This window comes from Dendrobates tinctorius, unplaced genomic scaffold (assembly GCF_039654945.1).
Source record: "Dendrobates tinctorius isolate UK_male_01 unplaced genomic scaffold, ASM3965494v1 ptg000044l, whole genome shotgun sequence".
NCBI lineage: Eukaryota > Metazoa > Chordata > Amphibia > Anura > Dendrobatidae > Dendrobates > Dendrobates tinctorius.
Genome location: NW_027361712.1, coordinates 20,330,626 through 20,352,973, shown reverse-complemented (window position 1 = coordinate 20,352,973; position 22,348 = coordinate 20,330,626). Strand labels below are relative to the sequence as shown.

Here is a 22,348-nt window from a genome sequence, read left to right as displayed (position 1 = left end):
ACGGATGGTCCGTTTTTGGTCCGTTTTTTTAATCGTACCCATTGACTTGTATTGGCGAAAATCGCTGCAAATCGCAGCATGCTGCGATTTTTTTTCTCAGACCGATTTTGGATGAGAAAAAAATCGCAAGTGAGATGTCACCCATTCACTAACACTGGTCAGAGTGCAATTCGTCTGATTTTATCGCCAGTGAGTATGAGGCCTTAAAGGGAATCTGTCACAATTCCATCTGAGAGCAGCATGAGATGAGGCAGAGACCATGATTCTAGCATTCGGTTACTTACAGAACTTCTTTTATTTCAATAAAATCACTGTTTTTTTCTGCGGCAGATCTAGTAGTTCTCTGAGTGCAGAGCTCTGTTTAACCTTGCCCACAACACTGATTGCCAGCTCTCCGTGTACAATGTGCATAGGCAGAAAGTTGCCAATCAGTGGTGGGGCGGGGTTATACAGAGCTCATGATTATGAAGGACTATAGGGCAGCAGGTTTCTGCCCTATAGTCCTCTAGAGAAAAAAAACTGTTTTATTAGCAGGAGATTATCAAAACTAGATCAAGGAGCCCAACAAGTGATATATTGCTGGAATAAGAGTTTCTGTCCTTACATTATGCTTATTTTAGACGAGATGAAAAAAAATCTGGTGACAGATTCTCTTTAACCCCTTCCCAACATGCGGCGCATATATACAGCGCCGCGGGAGCTGCGTTCCCGCAAACCGCCATATATATACAGCGACGCGGGAGCTGTGTTCCCGCAAATGACCATATATATATGGCGACGTAATCGGATGGGCTCAAGCTGAGCGCTGATGCAATTGATTGTGGGCGTCCGCTCTACGTGAGAACTGATACCCTACAGCGATGCCCACAATTGGTGCTAGCAGAGGGAGTGAGCTCTCTCAGTGCCCCATCGGCACAAGGAAAGAGAAAGAGTAGGAGGGAGATGGGGGCAGGTGCAGCTATAGATGCTCACTGCGCAGGCGCCAGATTCCCAGCCCCGCAGTGTGAATTCATTATACACTGTGGGGCGGGATCTGGGGCCTCCTCAACACGCAGGTGTGATAGCCTGATGTCAGTTCCCGGGCAGCGCGCACTGCGCATGCCCGAGAACTGATGGCACAGTGCAGGCGCCGGCATGTAACAGCAACACAGGAGGTTGCGGAGCACAGACGCAACAGGGGGATGATGGACGGCTGGGAGACGGCTGATACAGGGGGACACACCATACCTATGGGAATCAATACAGATATGGGGAGCAATTTATAAAAGTCAATATTTCGGCATTAAAAGGGATCATAAACAGAAGAACCACCTTCACAGAATGCTGCTGTACGTGGCTCTTTTACTTAAAAATGCCCTGGTGGGGTGACAGGTTCCCTTTAAAACTTCCTAACCATAAAATAAAAAAAAACATGTTTCAAAAATTGTGCTGATGTAAAAGAGACACGTGAGAAATGTTACTTATTTACTTTTTAGCCATTTTGTGTGACAAACGTTAACTATGAAGGCATAAAAATTAAAAGTTTGAAAATTGCAAAATTTTCACAAATAAATGCAAGTCATATTGAAGCAATTTCACTCCTATCATCTCACAATCAGTGGGATCCAGTGAAGTGTTCCAGAGTTTTGACCTCATAAAGTGAGAGTGGTCAGAATTGAAAAATTTGGCCTGGTCAGGAAGGAGAAAATAGGCTTTGGGGTGAAGAGGGCTAATGACACAGCATAATTCCTAATGGATAACAGTTCAACATGTACATGAAAATATGCAAACATGAGGTTAGGAAACTCACTAGAAGGTGTGCTCTCTGTGACAGGCTGGTCAGATTCCTCTATCACTCTCAAAGGAATAATTCTGGTCCTAAAACTTATATTAACTTTTTGTGCCTGAAAAACATAAGAAAGGTTACAGAACAACCAGAGACATACATATTGGCTGCTTTATCCTAATACAAGATCTATAACATCCCGACCATCTCCCACCCATCCTGTGCCATTTATAAGCCTGATGTCTTTATGTGGCCACCTTAGGGACTAGCTATCTATCCATTCCAAATAATAATTTATTTACAGGACATATTCTGCAGCATTTATATAAGGTTCTTTTCAGAAATGGATGGCTGCATTTTATCAAGCTAAGCTTTCTATACTAAATCACCAACATACTGTTTTCTAACAGATGTAAGATACGAAAAGTCACAATATTGCTACTAAAAATGTTACTTTTTTACTCTGCTTTAGTAAAGTTCTCACCACTTGTAACAATTTCTCCACACATTCAGACACAACATTGTGTCCATGTCCCAGGTGTCCTCTCAGATTTCCAGTCCCTGTTAACTGTTCCTGGCACAATGGGCAGCGAAACGTAGGCTGCAAAGAATGCTGAGACACAGCATGACCGTGGACCTGTTCCTCCGAGGGACTAACATATGCACAAAATGGACAGCAAAAAACCTAAAGGTGTAAAAAAAATAAAAAAAAGTTATATGATTTTGCACAAAAACAAGATTCAGAATATAAAACTAAAGCCGAGGTCACACTTGTGAGTGCAATGCAAGAAACTCGCGCGAGTCTCTCGCCTCGATACCCGTCACTGCCGCCGGCGGTTCGGACTGGAGCATTCAGCTGCATAGAAAGACATGCAGCCACACACTCCGCTCCCGAGTGCGAGCAGCAGTGCCGGGTATTGAGGCGAGAGACTAGCACGAGCTTCTCGCATTGCACTCACAAGTGTGACCCTGGCCTAAAAATGAGGCCGGGGTCACACTAACCGACGCAAAATACGGTCCGTAGTTTACAGGCGTAATACGGATGAATGACCCCTAAATAGTGCTCCGTATGTCATCCGTAAGCAAGGTGTGGTCGCGTATTTTGCGCATGTCTGCATCCGTATGTAATCCGTATGGCGAGATTTTCTCGCCGGCTTGCAAAATGGACATATAATGGAGCCCTATGACAGGTTTTATAACACAAATGAAAGAATAGATGTAGACACATAGAATACATATATATATATACAAGTCATTGAGACACATATATACAGTCATGGCCAAAAGTATTGACACCCCTGCAATTCTGTCAGATAATATTCAGTTTCTTCCTGAAAATGATTGCAAACACAAATTCTTTGGTATTATTATCTTCATTTAATTTGTCTTAAATGAAAAAACACAAAAGAGAATGAAGCAAAAAGCAAAACATTGATCATTTCACACAAAACTCCAAAAATGGGCCGGACAAAAGTATTGGCACCCTCAGTCTAATACTTGGTTGCACAACCTTTAGCCAAAATAACTGCGACCAACCGCTTCCGGCAACCATCAATGAGTTTCTTACAATGCTCTCCTGGAATTTTAGACCATTCTTCTTTGGCAAACTACTCCAGGTCCCTGATATTTGAAGGGTGCCTTCTCCAAACTGCCATTTTTAGATCTCTCCACATGTGTTCTATGGGATTCAGGTCTGGACTCATTGCTGGCCACCTTAGAAGTCTCCAGTGCTTTCTCTCAAACCATTTTCTAGTGCTTTTTGAAGTGTGTTTTGGGTTATTGTCCTGCTGGAAGACCCATGACCTCTGAGGTAGACCCAGCTTTCTCGCACTGGGCCCTAAATTATGCTGCAAAATTTGTTGGTAGTCTTCTGACTTCATAATGCCATGCACACGGTCAAGCAGTCCAGTGTCAGAGGCAGCAAAGCAACCCCAAAACATCAGGGAACCTCCGCCATGATTGACTGTAGGGACCGTGTACTTTTCTTTGAATGCCTCTTTTTTCTCCTGTAAACTCTATGTTGATGCTTTTGCCCTAAAAGCTCTACTTTTGTCTCATCTGACCAGAGAACATTCTTCCAAAATGTTTTAGGCTTTTTCAGGTAAGTTTTGGCAAACTCCAGCCTGGCTTTTTTATGTCTCGGGGTAAGAAGTGGAGTCTTCCTGGGTCTCCTACCATACAGTCCCTTTTCATTCAGATGCTGACGGATAGTACGGATTGACACCGTTGTACCCTCGGACTGCAGGGCAGCTTGAACTTGTTTGGATGTTAGTGGAGGTTCTTTATCCAACATCCACACAATCTTGCGTTGAAATCTCTTGTCAATTTTTCTTTTCCGGCCACATCTAGGGAGGCTAGCCACAGTGCCATGGGCTTTAAACTTCTCGATGACACTGCACACGGTAGACACAGGAACATTCAGATCTTTGGAGATGGACTTGTAGCCTTGAGATTGCTCATGCTTCCTCACAATTTGGTTTCTCAAGTCCTCAGACAGTTCTTTGGTCTTCTTTCTTTTCTCCGTGCTCAATGTGGTACACACAAGGACACAGGACAGAGGTTGAGTCAACTTTAATCCATGTCAACTGGCTGCAAGTGTGATTTAGTTATTGCCAACAACTGTTAGGTGCCACAGGTAAGTTATAGGTGCTGTTAATTACACAAATTAGAGAAGCATCACATGATTTTTCGAACAGTGCCAATACTTTTGTCCACCCTCTTTGATATGTTTGGTGTGGAATTATATCCAATTTGGCTTTAGGACAATTCTTTTTGTGTTTTTTCATTTAAGACAAATTAAATGAAGATAATAATACCAAAGAATTTGTGTTTGCAATCATTTTCAGGAAGAAGCTGAGTATTATCTGACAGAATTGCAGGGGTGTCAATACTTTTGGCCATGACTGTACATCTATATTTCACAGAGTTCTTCATAGCAGAATAACCGCTAATTCAATTGCCGGCTTTTGTGAAATCATTCCCCAAGCCGACATGAAATGACACATGGTTTACATACAGTAAACCATTTCATTTCATGTTTTGTATGTCTTTCATTAGTAATTAGATGAGGGTTGATGTGTGAAATTTGGGTGGTGTAGGTGTTAATTTAAGGGGTTAATTCGTTGTAAAAAAATGTGTGGGCTCCCGCGGTAATTTGTCAATGCGGGAGCCCACACATTTTTTAACAACGAAATAACACCTTAAATTAACACCTACACCTCCCAAATTTTACACATCAACCCTCATCTAATTACTAATGAAAGACATACAAAACATGAAATGAAATGGTTTACTGTATGTAAACCATGTGTCATTTCATGTCGGCTTGGGGAATGATTTCACAAAAGCCGGCTATTGAATTGGCGGCTATTCTGCTATGAAGAACTCTGTGAAATATAAATATATATATATATATATATATATATATATGTGTGTGTGTCTCAATGACATGTATATATATGTATATATATGTATGTATTATATGTGTCTATATCTATTCTTTCGTTTGTGTTATTAAATCTGTCAGTGTGATTTTACTGTATCGAACACTGAATTGCCGGCTTTTCTAAAGGACACCGGGTGCGTATTTCTCGCAAGTCACATGTGTGGTCCGTGTGTAATCCGTATTTTTTGCGCACCCATAGACTTGCATTGGCGTATTACGGGCGTAGTACGCTGACAATCGCAGCATGCTGCGATTGGCACGGACCGTAGAATACAGATGAGAAATATACGGCTGGTGCGAGGGACCCCATAGAGAATCATTTGTCCGTGTGTAATGCGTGCTTTTAACGCCTCTCACTCGTCCGTATTCCTCGCCAGTGTGACCCCGGCCTGAAGATCAAAACAGGGAAAATAAATTAGAAGCATAGAAAACTTAGATTGCAAGTCATATAAGATGCAGTAAAAATTCCACATGAACATTTTGCCATTTGTTGTCCCCACAAAAGAATGAAAACACAGTAAGGTCATGTACACATGTTGCAGATATTTTTTCTTCTGTCAAGATTGTCGACGTAAAATTTTGCAGTGATTTTTTTATGTTGGTTTTGAAAATTTCCAGCATGGTCTTAAATCCGTGTAGATTTTTTTTCTTGTGTACGTCTGTTTTTTTAAATTTATTTCTATTCACGTGGCTTATAGTATGAATGTCTCTGGAAATCCACAACAAATTCAGCTTGTGTGTATAAAGCATTAGCACTGTGGCATTGCCTGGAACTACAGCTGCTACAGTAACCACATCTTATTGAAATACTTGATAAAAAGTTATGTCCATATTTATTGTGCTAGATGGTGAGTGTGAGTGTGTGACTGAGTGTGAGAGTGTGTGTGAGTGTCTGAGTGTGTGTCTGAGTGTGTGAGTTTAGGCCCCGTCACACACAGCGAGGTCGCTAGCGAGATTGATGATTTTGTGATGCAACAGCGATCTCGCTGTGTGTGACACACATCAGTGACCGGCCCCCCCCCCGCTGGGTATCGCTGATCGTGCAGGAATGTTCTGGGCCGTTTTTTGATCGTTAGTCTCACTCTGGCCAGTCGTATCGCTGCGTGTGGCAGTGGGAGAACAACGATCAGCGAGCTCCCAGCGCTGCAAGCAGACGCTGGGAGCTGGTATCCAGGGTAAATATCGGGTAACTAAGCGCACCTCGCTTAGTTACCCGCTGTGTACCTTGGATACCTGCGTGCTGGCGCTGGGAGCTGGTATCCAAGGTAAATATCGGGTAACTAAGTGACGCGTGCACTTAGTTACCCGATATTTACCTTGGATACCAGCTCCCAGCGTGAGCACGTAGGTATCCAAGGTACACAGTGGGTAACTAAGTGACGCGCTCGCTTAGTTACCCGATATTTACCTTGGATACCAGCGTCCTCGCTGGTCCTGATCGCTGGTGAAATCTGTCTATTTGGCAGCTCACCAGCGATCATGTAGCGAGGCACCAGCGATCCTGCCCGCTCAGGTTCTGCATTCTGTGCTATCTAAATATCAAGGATGAGGAACCTAAGTTGTATATGTGCACACAGAGATTTTTTGGGCGAGTTTTCAAAGCAGAAGCTGCAAGTTTTTGACTTACGCCTGGGTCACACTAGCGTATGGCAACTGATGCGAGAGCATCGGATGCGATATGCTAATGACCCTCGGCTCCTGCTCTGCTGCGAGCGTGATCCGAGTGTCATGCGACTGTGCTCCGAGCCTCTCGCACAGAGAGGATCAGAGCACAGCTGTGGAGGAGGCAGAGAAAGTAATTTCTCCATCTCCTCCATTACCGGGGTCAGCGTATATCGCACAGCACCCATGTGTCACTAGCACCCATAGACTTATATGGGTGCGAGTGAGCCGAGACTTGGCCGAGTCATGGTGCCAATCGAAGCATGCTGCGATTTCTCTCGCACGTAGAATACGACTGAGAAAAAAAACGGTGATGGGAGCTGCCCCATAGATGAATACTGGTCCGAGTGCTATGCGATGTTTTATCGCATAGCACTCATCCGTATTCATCGCTAGTGTGACGCCGGCCTTAGGGTATGTTTCTATTGCTAAGCACCACAGCAAAACTAGGTGAAAAATATGTAAAGTTCTAGCTGCTTCTTTTCCTTGTTCTGTGATGTGGCTTTTCACAGAAATAGTTCCAAATTATTATAGATGTGATTTTATGGACAACAGCACCATATATGAGAAAAGTTTTTACATGTACATATACAGTATATATTTTTTTTATCATTGACCACAAAGTGATTTCCATGCACGAACACAAAGCCAAGTGGTGTTTTTGCTACAGAAATCTGCTCCAAAAAACTGTGGCATTTCCAAAATACAAGGCCATGCTCACAGGGTCAGGAATTGCAATAGGCAAATACACTGTGAACTTTAGGGATTTGCACGAGGATCTAGACTGGAGTTCTCCAAGCTAATCAATGACTTTGGCATGGTATCTACGTAAATAATGAATTATCCACAGGGCCAGGATTTCATGCAAGAGACTTGCACGAGAATCATGCGAGTCTCTCGCAAGTGAGTATGAGCCCTCAAAACCCCACTCACTTTTATTGTAGCATTATTTGTAAGGAATTCGAAAGCTATACTGTATATCACCAAGTCTAAAATTGGAACTGACCTTTCTGAGATTGATAAAAAACACATTTTCGACTGTGGCTACACATAAATTTTTTGTAGTATTACAGCTTCTATTTCAAATGTCTTAAGACTAAAAAGTAAAAGCCCCCCATACAAATTGGTTAAAACTAGGTCAAACCCATCAACTTCTCCGGGATCAGCCAACTAATTAATGTGTTTAGGAGCCTCACGACTCTCCCTAGACAGATGATGTTGGGGGAGAAAAGGATTGGGCACCTTGAATTTATTTGTTTGATATGTTTTGCATTCTTGAAACCATCCCCGCCGGTCAGAGAGCCACGGTTCCCACAATGTCAAAAGACAGCTTGAGCGCTACGCTGTGATCGGAGGTATAAAGCTTACCTCCGGTCACTGGTGTCAGCTGATGGGACAATTGCTCCCATCATCCGACACCTGCTGCCATTAATTACAGTGAGAGCAGGAGCGGCGGATGGGAGTATTCATCAGCTGCTCCTGCGCTGTAAATAAATAATAGAAAAAAAAAAATGGCATGGGTTCCCCTGTATTTTTGTTAACCAGCCAGGCACAACTCACAGCTGGGGCTGCAATCAGCTTCAGAAAGGCTAGCTATCAAGAATAGAAGGGTCCCCACGCTGTTTTTTTTAATTATTTAAATAAATAATTTTAAAAAACGGCGTAGGGTCCCCCTATTTTTGACAACCTGCCTTACTAAAGCTCACAGCTGGGGGCTGGTATTCTCAGGCTGCTAAGAGGCCATGGATATTGGCCTCCCCCAGCCTAAAAATAGCAACCCGCAGCTGCCCAGAAAAAGCGCATCTATTAGATGCCCGGCTCTTCCCACTTGCCGTGTAGCAGTGGCAAGTGGGGTTTATATTTGTGGGGTTGATGTCACCTTTGTATTGCCACGTGACATCAAGCCCATGGCTTAGTAATGGAGAAGCGTCTATAAGACACATATCCATTACTAATCCTACAGTTGTATTGTAAATAAAGGCACAGTCAGAATAAAGTCCTTTATTAGAAACAAAACAAAACATAGTTTTTGTTTTTGATTGAAAAATAACAAACACAGTTATACTCGCCTAATGCCTAATTCCACCGAAGCCCTCGATCTCCTGTAATAAAACTATAATAAAAAAGCAACAATATCCCTCACCTATCTGTCGTTCTGTCACACGCCGTAATCCATGCCTGGGGGAAAAACAGTTTTCACTATGGACAGTGCCAACATGCGACCGTCCAGGCTGAGAACCACTGGTGACTGAACTGCAGCGAGAGCAGCTTCAGTGACTTATGTCATCGAGAATACCTCCAATCACTGAGGCTCCGTTTCCAGCTGAGCTGAACTGCCGTGACCTCGGTTACATCCCCACTAGCGCCATGAGAGTTAATATCCATGGCCCCTTACCAGCCTGGGAATACCAGCCCCCACCTGTCTGCTTTAGAAATGCTGGTTGTCAAAAAATGTATTTAAATAATTAAAAAATACGGCGTGGGGACCCTCTATTCTTGATAACTAGCCTTGCTGAAGCTGACAGCTGAGGGTTGCAGCCCCCAGCTGTGAGTTTTACCTGGCTGGTTAACAGAAATACAGGGGAACCCAAGCCAGGTTTTTTTCTATTTACAGTGCAGGAGCGGCTGATGAATACTCCCATCCGCTGCTCCTGCTCTTGCTGTTATTAGCGGCAGCAGGTGTCGGATGATGGGAGCAGTTGTCCCATCAGCTGACACCAGTGACCGGAGGTAAACTTTATACCTCTGATCACATCACAGCTGAGCACTCACGCTGTCTTTTGACAGCGTGGGAACCGCGGCTCTCTAACTGGCGGGGATGATTTCATCACCGATCAGAAGCAGTGTTTGCTGCGCTGTCATGCACATGACAGCGCAGCAAACACTGGATGTTCGGGCCCCCCATTCAAGTGAATGGGGTTCAGGTTCGAGTCTGGGTACTGTTCTGGTACCCGAACCCGAACTTTTTGCAACTGTTGTCTGCCCATCTCTAATAGGTGATACAGCTGTATATACATTATATAAGTGATACTGCGACTATACACAGCAGTTGAAGTATCACCTATATAATGTATATGCAGTAGTCTCAATGTGACAGGAGACACTGCAAGTGCTGAATATATATCACATTGAGACTACTGCATATACAATATATAGGTGATACTGCAACTGTTATATATACAATATATAGGTGATACAGTAATTATATAAATAAGTACAACAGTATCACCTACATATTGTATACAGACTGCTCTATATACAATATACAGGGGATACTTTTACCACTGTGTATACATTATATAGGTGATACTGCTGTATATACATTATATAAATGATATTGGGACTATACACAGCAGTTGCAGTATCATCTATATAATGTATATACAGTAATCTCAATGTGATATATATTTAGCAGTCGTGGTGTCTCCTATGTGATATTTATGTGTGACTCCTTTGTGATGTATGCATCATAATATAGTATAAAACTGTCTTAATCATAATGTAGAGTTGTATATAGTGTAGAGCTGTTCATAGAGTAGGGTGCTGTGTATATAGTATATAGTGTGGAATCCACACTATATATACTGCCACAGCTCTACACTATATAGTATATACTCCGCTCCACTCTATATTACTTACCACAGTATATAGTGTGGAGCTGTGTACATTGTGTATACTCCTCCTGTCCTCTACATGGTGTAAATATAAGTATCTGCTCTAAGTGTGTGCATATATTAAAATAAGAAGCACTCCAATTAATTGTGAAAGTTGAGTACTCTTTATTAGCCCATGTGACAATGTTTCAGATCCATAACAGATCATTTCTCTGATATGGAACTGAAATGTTACCACTTGGCTAATAAAGAGTCCTCCACTTTTCTCTGATTTAATTGGTGTGCTGATTATTTTATTTTTATAAATCTCTTTGATGTAAGGGTGTATATCCTAAAAGCATTTCACCCACCGGTTAATATTTGGTGGTGCTAAATTAGGACACATATCAAGGCCAACATCACCACCGGGCGCAAGTGGGCAAGTGCCGTGGTCCACAAGCCGTCGGGACATGGCAAGCTATGGGGCTCGTAAGTAGTGGGGTCTGATGCCAGCGCCGACACAGTTGAAAGTTGAAAGCAATGATGAGTGAGGGAGCCATCCGCTGATGCTCTATCTCCCATCATTCCCCCTCTGCATGTGAGCTCTGTAACGCAGAGGGAGCAATGACGTCACTACAGCGCAGCCTGTGCTGAGCAGTGCAAAGGGTCAGAATACGCTGAGGAGACCAGAGCAGCGGGGAACAGTGAGAAGTATTATATAGGCCCATTCTACCATATGAAGTAATATTTGGGGCCCATTATACTATATGAAGTAATATATGGGACCCATTATACTGTATGAATTAATATATGGGGCCCATAATACTGTATGGAGTATTATGTGGACTCATTATACTGTATGGAGGAATATGTTGGGTCCATTATACTGTATGGAGCAATATATGGGGCCATTATGCTGTATGTGGTGCCCATAATACTCTATGAATGACTATGTAGTGCCCATAATACCGTATGGAGCACTGTGTTGCCTATAATACTGTATGGAGGACTGTGTGGTGCCCATAATATTGTATGGAGAACTATATTGTGCCCATAATACTGTATGGAGGACTATATGGTGCTCATAATACTGTATAGAGGACTATATGGTGACCATAATACTGTATGGAGGACTGTGATGCCCAAAATACTGTATGGAGGACTATGTGGTCCCAAATTCGGAAGTTCTCCCCTAGCTTCTGGATAGGGGATGTTTGTTATGGATGTGACCGCTGGGACCCCCATGATCCTGGGAAGCGTAGCTTTGAAGAGCACCATGTAAATGGAGCTGTGGTCGATCATACGCACTGTGGCGCCATTCACATGTGGCTCTTCAAATAACTCCTTTAAGAGAGTGGTGAAGCGACGACAAAGTATAGCAAAAATTCACTGATCGGGGCTGATTAGTGTTATAGTATATGGGCTGGTTGGGTTTGTGTGGCAGGGCTGCTTTTTTGCCCCAGTCCGGCCCTGCTTTACTGTGATGATTACATATACCACAGTAGGAAAAACGTCCCATTTACAAACTTATATAACAAACAGAATTGCTGATAATGTCACATAAGATGTAAAGTAACTTTGTCAGGTATTATAAAGCGCTGTGTCTCACACTGTAGGTGGAAAGGCTGTTCTTTTAGGAAACCATATGGCGATGCCTCCATCTGCACAGGCCTTTATCCGGATGCCACAATATATAATTCAGCAAGATAACTGGCTATTTTTGGGATTTTTTTTTATAGTTGTACTGCTTCATGGTTACAAATGAAACGGCAGTGGAGCAATTTTTTTCCTTGTTACATGGACTTTGGCACCGGCGAGGCCCATGTGTCACCATGCCCCTCCAGCTACAGCCGAGGTGGAAACAGCATGCCCTGTATGACAAAGTGTAACCTCACATATTGCCAACTGTGCTGTGTAACTGCAGTAAGATCCGAGGTTCTCTGTGCATCTTCCTTGTAAAGGGAACAGGAAAAAAAAACTTGTTTTGTGCATGCAAATAGCAGACAGGCGGCTGTCACTGACAGCCATTGTAATGCTGAGTGATATAGCTCGGCCAGCCGGTGCCCAAGAATGACTCTCTCTGCCTGATTTGCGTACAGGGCAGTGCAGTGCACATGTGGGCAGAGGGATAACATACTTTGATTTTTGCATATGGCACTACAGGTATCCAGGCCATGAGATCAATTGTAGTATTTTCAGCATTTGGATACTGTTTGATAATACGCATGCAGGGCTATACGAAGCTATTCATGTCAGTGCGTTTTCTGCTATTTAACACTGTGTTATTAAAGATGCACCACTGCCACAAAAAAAAAACCTGCAAAAAATAGGAAAATCTCATGTATTAGTTCAATTTGGGACATAAGCCCAGGAAACCTCACGCAATAGCTGATGTGGCTACTGGTTATCGTATGGTAATAATAGGGCATCCTTCCCATATACATTTGGTCAGGATCTATAGGCTTCAACGCCAACAAAAAGCACTACACTTTCAGCACTACAATATAAGTGTACACCACACAGCATACTGATGTGCAGTTCCATACATCCAATATATGATGAGTGGGACAGTTGTAAGCGATCCCACCCAACGTAAGTGCATAACGGGATGTCAATCTAAACCACGGGAATCTGATCGCGGTCCCGTGGGTTTCGCCCCACAATTCACAGTGTTACTGATCGCTGACAACACGACAGCTGAATACCGAGTTGTGCTAACCGAACTCCACAATAGCTTCTAATTTTAGCCTGTAAACTTCTTTTATTGGCGTGCGGCGCGTCCTGGGACTGTACTTTTACCGTAACCTTTACATTTATCGCTGTAAGTCGGTCACACTGAAATCTAGAATCCTTATTTCACCATTTCCCATACCGACCTTTGCATGGCATACAGTAAATATCCTCATACCTTTCTGATGACCATCACTACCGCCCCGCACTCCCCCCTCTGTCTAGACTCGGATCAGGGCACTTACCGTTCTGAATACGAAATAACCATCTTCCATATCCATCCGGGTGAAGCCGATGCCAACAAGCAGCTGTCACTTGGTTCTCTCCTCAGTGTCAAGTGACCTCTCTTCCCCCCTGGATTGCACTTTTGTGCCCCTCACAGCTGAGTTGCACTTGAGCCTGACTCCTGTGCACACTGCTTGTTGCACTCGTCACTAATATCAGTGTAAACTTTCCCTTTTCAGTTTTCTCTTCTCTCCAGATGTTTTTCAGCCACCCTTCAATTCCCTCTGTCACCCCTCATGTCCACTTTCTCACTCCCCCCTACTACTTGCCCAATATTTCTTCTGTATTGAAATAAGGCACAATACGAGTATTATTCCCTAAAATACACCCGTAAGGTACTTTCTACACCCCTCACTTATCTATTGTCTGCTTTTTCTTCTCTCTTTAAATTTCTTTCTCTCTCTTTCTCGTTCTTTCCTTCTTTCGGCCTAGCTGGTAAACAAATCCTCTCCCCCTCCTATCTCCTCCCCTGCTGGGTGTTACAGACTTGGGCCTGCGTTTAACCCTCAGATGCCCGCCCCCCTCCCTGGGAAATATGTCTGATCACTTCCTGCTGCTCCTGGGTAATGCACACCATGTGACAGAAGTCAAGAATGGGCATGCTTCTCACTGGTGCTACAAGCTCAATCACTCTGCCTGTGATCAGTAACAGCTTTGTAGAGATTTTCCTGCAGAACTAGATTAACTGTGTAACAATGGGCTCAAACGTCATAAAATAAATTCTACCATGGAAAGAAGCAACTTCCACGACTCAAAGTAATGAGTTTAGCTACGTCCAAAGCAGAGTTTTCAGTGTTTCAGGAACCGTACATAGGAAATGTGCGAATATGATACTTGTAGATAGAATGTATATATATATTATATATATATATATGCGCACACACACATCTACATACAAATATGCTCACATATCTATATGTATGCGTACACTATAATCAATGTGTAAAATACACAAGAAGCGACGATAAGGTCTAAGCCTTTGCGTTTGGTTTTTTAAAGTTGCATGAATCTGTTTCCTTACACATAGGCACATTTTTCTGCCGGTAATGAGCACCAGTGTCGATTGGCGCTGGTATACATGTGTACTGTGTATACATACGGTATAGGTTTTTTTTACCAGAAGCCTCTGTAAAGAGTAGCTCACGTAAGCGGTGCCATTTTATACAGCACCGAGTTTAGACACAGTGTTAAAAAGAGGTACGTTAGGAAAATTTCCCGTCATAAACCTCAGACAACGGGCTCTGAAGTATGCCATGGCATAGCGATATGGTGGCATACCGTCGCCACAGTGCATGTTTTTTGTGCAATGGTCTGATGCAGTGTCGGACATATCATTGTCACAACCTGTGCAGCTGCACAGGGGCCCGAGAGGTAAGGGGGCCCACGTCTTCCTCCATAGCAGGTGGAATTGTGCATTATGATGAGCTCTCGGGCTCCACAGGGCCCATATATTGTCCTTACACAGGGGCCCTCTTCTGTCTGTGTCCACTAGTGGTCCAATGTGAAGGAAAGAATAGTCTGCTGCGTACAGTACCAAAAAGGGATAATGACAGAGGGTGATGGTATTCTTATAGATAAGTTTTACACATATATGATGGCAAATGTGCCAAATGTAGGGCTTAAGCAAAGTATGCATAGAGTCTCAATGATCTACAGGGTGGGCCATTTATATGGATACACCTGGGTGGGCCATTTATAAAATGGCTGCCATGGTCACCACCCCTCCCATATACTAATGTGCCACAAACAGAAAGTTGATATCACCAACCATTCCCATTTTATTTAGGTGGATCCATATAAATGGCCCACCCAGGTGTATCCATATACATGGCACACCCTGTACGGATGTATACTGGCGTTTCGGTTGATTTGATTGGATTTATCAACTACAAACGTAACAATGATAGCCGTATTTATATCTGTCCAATCCTTTATTTCTCAGAGACAAGCAGTGTCAGGGGCTTCTGACCGGCTGCTTATTCTTTTTCTACAGAAATAAAATGTGCATCCAGATGAGCCAACCATATGTGAAGCGTGATTGCTGAGGAATGAACAATCCTTTGTAGAATAATCACAGATATGATACTGATGATGGTAATGAATCTTACCAATATATTGTAATATTTACGTGCTCATAATTTTTTAGAATTTAAAAAAAAAAAAATTCAATGGACTCGTGTTGTTTCAGTATATAGACATACTACTACAAATTTCCTATTACTTTATCAGTGCATCTGGTCATAGAGCCCCAAACTGGTCAAGCCCGTAGGCTGTTACCAGGATCTTTAGTGACACCTACGTGACCTGGAGAACACGTACCGTAGTCCCTTCGGCAGCTTTTTCACTTTCAGCCTTCGATGTCTCATCCTGTACAGAAGCTGAATCAGGAGATTAGGGGTCAGGTAGGGATAAACAGCTATCAGACAAGGGTTACTGGTCCTACACATGCAGAAGTAAGAGGTTAACTGTTTCTACTGGTAAGAGTCTTTGGATCATTATACGGGGAAAATTGCATGCATGATTTAGTAAGACAAATTAGATGTCTAATTCACGGTTACATTGGGCCAATAAACTGAATGTTAAGGAGTGTAGGAGAGTAAATCAATAAAGGTCTTCTCCAAGATGCCATGGATAAGGTTTATTGAATGGAGCATTAGGGGGATTCTGCACAAACACAGCCGACGGTCTAAAAAAAAAGTGTCTGCGCTACTGTAAGGATCAATTAGGTTCATGCTTATCCATTTTGTGTTTGAGTCCCAGCGTCTCCACAGACAGGGAATGTCTACGTGCAAGTAAGCCTACTAACAAAATGGTGGGTGGAATAATAATATAGATGACACAACTGGATTTTTCCTAAATCAAAATGTATTACTTATCTGGTGATCAGGGTCTGATGACTGGGGACTCCACCACTGAGAATGGGCATCCCACATTTTAATAAAGCAGTGGTTATGCATGTCACCTGATACTCAGATTAAGGTCTACAGCAGTGATGCACATATGGATTAGTGATACATTTTATTGTGAGATAAAGCTTTCTAGATAGGTGGTCTAGAGGCGAACCAATATTTTTTGCCGAAAAGTAGCACACATCTTGATAGAGGGACCTTTTGACTTTTAGCCACATCCTGTTCTGAGATGCTTTTTAAAATGGCTGACCTATACACAACAGATGTTGTGTAATGCACATCATGCCTTTTTAGGCTATGTGCCCACTTTGCAGAAATGAACTCCCTGCCGTGGGTAAAACGCATGTGGAATTTGCATGTGTTTTCCCGCAAAACACAAGCGTTTTGCAATTGTGATTGACAGGTTGGTCACACTTGTCAAGCATAGTGCTTGACGAGTGTGACCAACTTTTTACTAATGATGCTGCCTATTATAAAAAAAAAATCGTTATTCTCACCTTCTGACGGCCCCCGATCTCCGTTCCCAGAAATGCCTTGTGACAATGCCTTGCAGGACCGCTACATCATCAGAGGTCATGCGCGCAATGCATCCCTGGGAACGGAAGTTGCCGCCAACGCCAATGAGGACCGGGAGGGCTCCAGGGGCCGCCAGAAGGTGAGTATATCTCTATTTTTTATTTTAATTCTATTTTTTATAGGAATATGGTACCCAGGGCATGGAGGAGAGTCTCCTCTCCTCCAGACCCTGGGTACCATCCACACATGAGACGCTCACTTTACGCATGATGGGCATAGCCACATGCGTAAAGTGAGCATTTCAATGCAATCCTATGGCGGCGGAATCGCTGCGATTCTGCAGAAATAACGAACATGCTGCGGATTTTACCAATATGCGATTCCGCAGCGGTAAAATCCGCAACATTAGCACAGCAACTGCGGAATCTCATAGGATTACATGGGGATGCATTTTTAAGCTTTTTTTAGCATTTCCGGGGCCGCAAAAACGCAAAGGAAACACTAAACAAACGCAACGTGGGTACAGAGCCTTAAGCACAATTTGCATTAGAATTTTGATCACTTACTATCCCCCAATATGTACCATAATACTACTGTTTAGTATATATACTGCTGCTCTTCAATAAACCTTATTTATAGTGTTCCAGAGAACATCTGTTGGAGCTTGTCGAGGGACCATTGTCTTTCATTTAACCACTAGTGACATTCTTGAATACACAAGGTAATTGCTGAACACTTGGAATGTTCAAATCAGTAATTAAATGTAGTATGAAAATTACTAAATTTAAAAAGTAACTGGCTCCAAATTTTGGAAAGATGAATAGAAAGTAACATTAATTTCTCCTCTAATTTGGGATATCCTATGTGTAGACACAGAACAGAAGGTCCTCACCTTGGGATGTGTCTGTATTTTCCTCTACTGGCTCAGGATTCGATGTCATCTCTATGTCCATTGGGGCTTTACCTGAAAAAAAATATAAAATTATATATCTTCTCTAAAGGTGCATGGAGTATGTACCCATATTATGTTTATATCATGCCTATAATATGTATATACTGAATGTATGGGCGGACACAGACAGAAGAAGGCTCCTGTGCAAGAATAGTATATGGGCCTTTTACGGAAGCTTCTTGCGGCTTTGGAGGTGGTAGTGGGTTCTCTTAGATCTTGGGCACCTCTACAGCTCTATGGGTGGCACCATTAGTATGTCCGCACACTACATGCTAAGGTAATCTCAGGGCCGAGGATGCCATGTCATAGTTAAAGGTTAACATATTGAGCTGGTCTTATCACAGGAGGGTAAAAAACAAAAGGGAGATAAAATGTGACCAGTATGTTCAATAAATCGATCTGACTTCTTAAAGAAAATAGGTTCTTTGATCAAGAGAGTGAAAATCTGCCTGAGATCTTGGATGATGCCTTAAACATGTGCGGGAGAGAATACAGCGGCAGAGAGAAATGAGGGGACAGCCACGGTGTCACCAGATAAACGATTATACTGAAAATTGACAGATGTGGGGAATTTATTCCTGTTTCAGCTAATTAAAGTGTTAAAGTTCTTTAACACCATTCAACCACCGCCAAAATCATAAAATATTGATCCAGAGATGGGCCTGGAGCCAGGAGAAAAGGAGGGGGCGACAAGGGGGCAGAGTAACCCTGTGAGAGAGAGACACAACCACAAAAGAGGATAATACAAGGCAGAAAGAATGAACAGTATTAGTACCACCAATGTAAAGGAAAATTTCATTTTTTAGTATAACTATTGCCATTTATTTGTAGTATCTACAAAGTGACTTTAATAAAAACTGCAATCTCTGTCATTAACATTTCACAGTCCTTTATAGGTTTTATATACCATATGTATAGCTGCATAGCTCTCAGCCCATACACTAGGCTCTTCATGTAGCACAGGCTCGGTTTTTGGCTTACGTATGGAAGCTAGAAATCTAAGGGCATCTTCATCCAGAATGTCAAACTTATTCCACGCCAAGATTTATGTGTACTCTGCCTCCCATTACTTTGGGAACCACTTTGTAATTTATTTAATAATTATTTTGGGATTTGAAAAACAATAAGTGAAATGTTTCTTATTGTACATTTCTTCCATGGAGGGTGGCCATACATACATTAGACGCACTGAATGGGGCAAATCCGAGCATATCAAGTTGCAAATATTCAGAAGAAATTTGGGATTTTTACAGTGGTTTGTTCCTCAAATCCACAACAATTTTTTCAGGTTGACCTTAATTTCTATTTAAGAATTTATTCCAGTCTACATACGGTAACTCTTCATCTATCCACTTGAGGGCAACAAAAATGTCCTGACAAATTCTCTTTAAAGAAGACCCCAGAGTATTTGCTGTTTTTTATATTTCACATTTGAATGACCCCAATCAATATGAGGTGTGACTGATGTGTAAATGTGTAAATCATTACTGTACATTTTATTCTCCTAAATGGGTGGTTGTAGGACATTTTTCATCAAACATGTCTCAGACTCTCCATGAACTATGTATACTGCTGCTCTCCAAACGAAAGTTGACTTACTATGTTCCCTGTGTTCCTCCGACTGGCTCTTGCAGACAATCACAATTCTTTCAAGTATGGCTTCACCATGCATCAGCCTCCACTGAGTAAGATTTTGGTGGTGACTTGCTGAACGTAGATGTGACATCATACCAAGGCGAGATCCCACTGTGGTGTCACATGGGGCACAGCGAAAACATAAATCGCTTCCACCAACACCTTCAATGGCCTGCAAAAACTGCACATAGACTTTATATTTAGCATTGTGGACAAACCTGAGATATAGAATAAAGTCAACCTATTAACCAGTCACCATAAACACCACAAGCACTACACATGGCCACCATTCATTCAGCAAGCCAACAACTATTAAGGCCAAATTCACACGTAGCGGATTTAATCCACATTAAATCCCCAATTCAAATCCAGATTTGCAGTTTCTATTTGGGGATTAAACAAATACATTGATTTCAAATGGCGAAGATTTGCAAAAAATCAGCAATCTTACCGCAAGATAATGAACATCCACAAAACATGACAATAACCCCCATAAAACAGACCCTCAACATGTAAATTGGATTTTGATAAGCCCTCTTATTTGTATTATACTCAATTTGTATTTGTGATACAGAATATACAACGCAAATCTGCAATGTGAGAACTAGGCTTAAAAGTTTGGAAATAAATAGCCAACAAAGATGTCTCAGACTATTAATCTCACTGCAAGAATCAAATCCCAATTTTCATCACGTGTGGCCATCAGATAGGTCAACCTGTGACAACAGCAGACCTAGGATACAGTTCCCATTAAAGGGAACCTGTCACCAGAAAAAAAACTATTAACGTGCAGGTACCCAGCTCCCGCACTTACCCAAAAACTACGGAGAGAAAATTAACTTTATTCTCCCGACAGCATTCAAGTTTCAGTCATGGTGGCGGCGCTCATGCAGGTTCAGTCACCATTCTGAGTATACAGAGCAGCGGATGTAACCTCATCTCCGGCACTGTCTGAGAGTGGCTCTGCATTGGGGTCTCTGCCGTTAAGGCCGAGGGCATGGTTACAGCCGAACCAGTGCCGGCTTTGCCCCTATGACTGAAACAGGAACATTTCTGAGGGGAATAAAGATAATTTACTCCCCATAGGGTAAGTGCGGGCACCGGGAAAGTTAATAATGGTTTTAAGTTGTAGATTGATCCCACATCTGCAGGTTAATAGTTTCTTTTTCTGGTGACAGGCTCCCTTTAAATGATTTTATAACTATAGGTAAATCAAAAAGCATAGTGCACATCTGTAAATTATAGGGTGTCATGCTGGCACATACGGTAAACTACAAAATGTAAATACACCAATTGCTAGATGGAGAGTAACGCTCAACTTCACAATTCCAAATAGGTGTTTGTTTGAGTTCAGATCAGGAGACATACTTGGCCACTGAAGCATTTTCACCTTGTTCTTCTTCAGAAATACGAGTGTGTGATTTGAGTCATTGTCATGTTAGAAAAGTGTACATCTACCAAGGGCATGGCGTGGCGGTAGTATTTTTTCTTTTAATATGGAGCTATTAATGTCTGCCCCATTGGGTTTTTGCCTTCCTCTGGATTTACAGTAAGAATATAGGTTGAACTCTATGGACATATGTACATCTGCAAATTCATAATATCATCAATGAAATGTAGCTTCCTCCCAGCAGTAATCATGCAGCCCCACATAAGGACGCTGCCATCACCATGTTTCACTGTAGGCACCATGCATTTTTCTAACTTCAGTTTTCTAAAACACCTATGGGGAATTCTGAAGAGATGAGTTGAGCATCACTCTCCATCGATCATCCAGGCTCTAAAAGAAGCTGTTCTTGAAGAATGGAAAAGATAGATATTGCAAAATGTCACCAACTTGTTCATTCCATGACTAGAAAACTTGGTGCTGTCCCTAAAAATTATGGTGGTCATACAAAATACTAGATATACAGTCATATGTAAAAGTTTGGGCACCCCTATTAATGTTAACCTTTTTTCTTTATAACAATTTTGGTTTTTGCAACAGCTATTTCAGTTTCATATATCTAATAACTGATGGACTCAGTTATATTTCTGGATTCAAATGAGGTTTATTGTACTAACAGAAAATGTGCAATCTGCATTTAAACAAAATTTGACCGGTGTAAAAGTATGGGCACCCTTATCATTTTCTTGATTTGAACACTCCTAACTACTTTTTACTGACTTCCTGAAGCACTAAATTGGTTTTGTAACCTCATTGAGCTTTGAACTTCATAGCCAGGTGTATCAAATCATGAGAAAAGGTATTTAAGGTGGCCTCTTGCAAGTACTTCTCCTATTTGATTCTCCTATGAAGAGTGGCTTCATGGGCTCCTCAAAACAACTCTCAAATGATCTGAAAACAAAGATTATTCAACATAGCTTTTCAGGGGAAGGATACAAAAAGTTGTCTCAGAGATTTAACCTGTCAGTTTCCACTGTGAGGAACATAGTAAGGAAATGGAAGAACACAGGTACAGTTCTTGTTAAGCCCAGAAGTGGCAGGCCAAGAAAAATATCAGAAAGGCAGAGAAGAAGAATGGTGAGAACAGTCAAGGACAATCCACAGACCACCTCCAAAGACCTGCAGCATCATCTTGCTGCAGATGGTGTCACTGTGCATCGGTCAACAATACAGCGCATGCATAACGCCTTTTCGTATGACCAAACAACTCAATCTTTGTTTCATCAGTCCACAGGACCTTCTTCCAAAATGTAACTGGCTTGTCCAAATGTGCTTTTGCATACCTCAGGCGACTCGGTTTGTGGCGTGCTTGCAGAAACGGCTTCTTTCGCATCACTCTCCCATACAGCTTCTCCTTGTGCAAAGTGCGCTGTATTGTTGACCAATGCACAGTGATACCATCTGCAGCA

At 42.3% G+C, this 22,348-nt stretch overlaps 1 protein-coding gene and 1 long non-coding RNA gene across 4 annotated transcripts in view; one reads left to right on the top strand and one right to left on the bottom strand.

Moving 5' to 3' along the window:
- Window positions 1-22,348, bottom strand: part of ZFHX2 (zinc finger homeobox 2) — a 117,356-nt gene that overhangs the window by 35,906 nt on the left and 59,102 nt on the right. Inside the window, exons 4-8 of the mRNA XM_073575405.1 lie at window positions 19,457-19,673; window positions 17,798-17,869; window positions 15,800-15,858; window positions 2,250-2,450; window positions 1,790-1,883 (exon numbers count right to left, since the gene is read on the bottom strand). Coding sequence (XP_073431506.1) covers window positions 1,790-1,883; window positions 2,250-2,450; window positions 15,800-15,858; window positions 17,798-17,869; window positions 19,457-19,673 — 643 coding nt within the window. The remainder of the gene's footprint in view (window positions 1-1,789; window positions 1,884-2,249; window positions 2,451-15,799; window positions 15,859-17,797; window positions 17,870-19,456; window positions 19,674-22,348) is intronic.
- Window positions 1-22,348, top strand: part of LOC141089113 (uncharacterized) — a 79,672-nt gene that overhangs the window by 36,868 nt on the left and 20,456 nt on the right. The window lies entirely within an intron of this gene.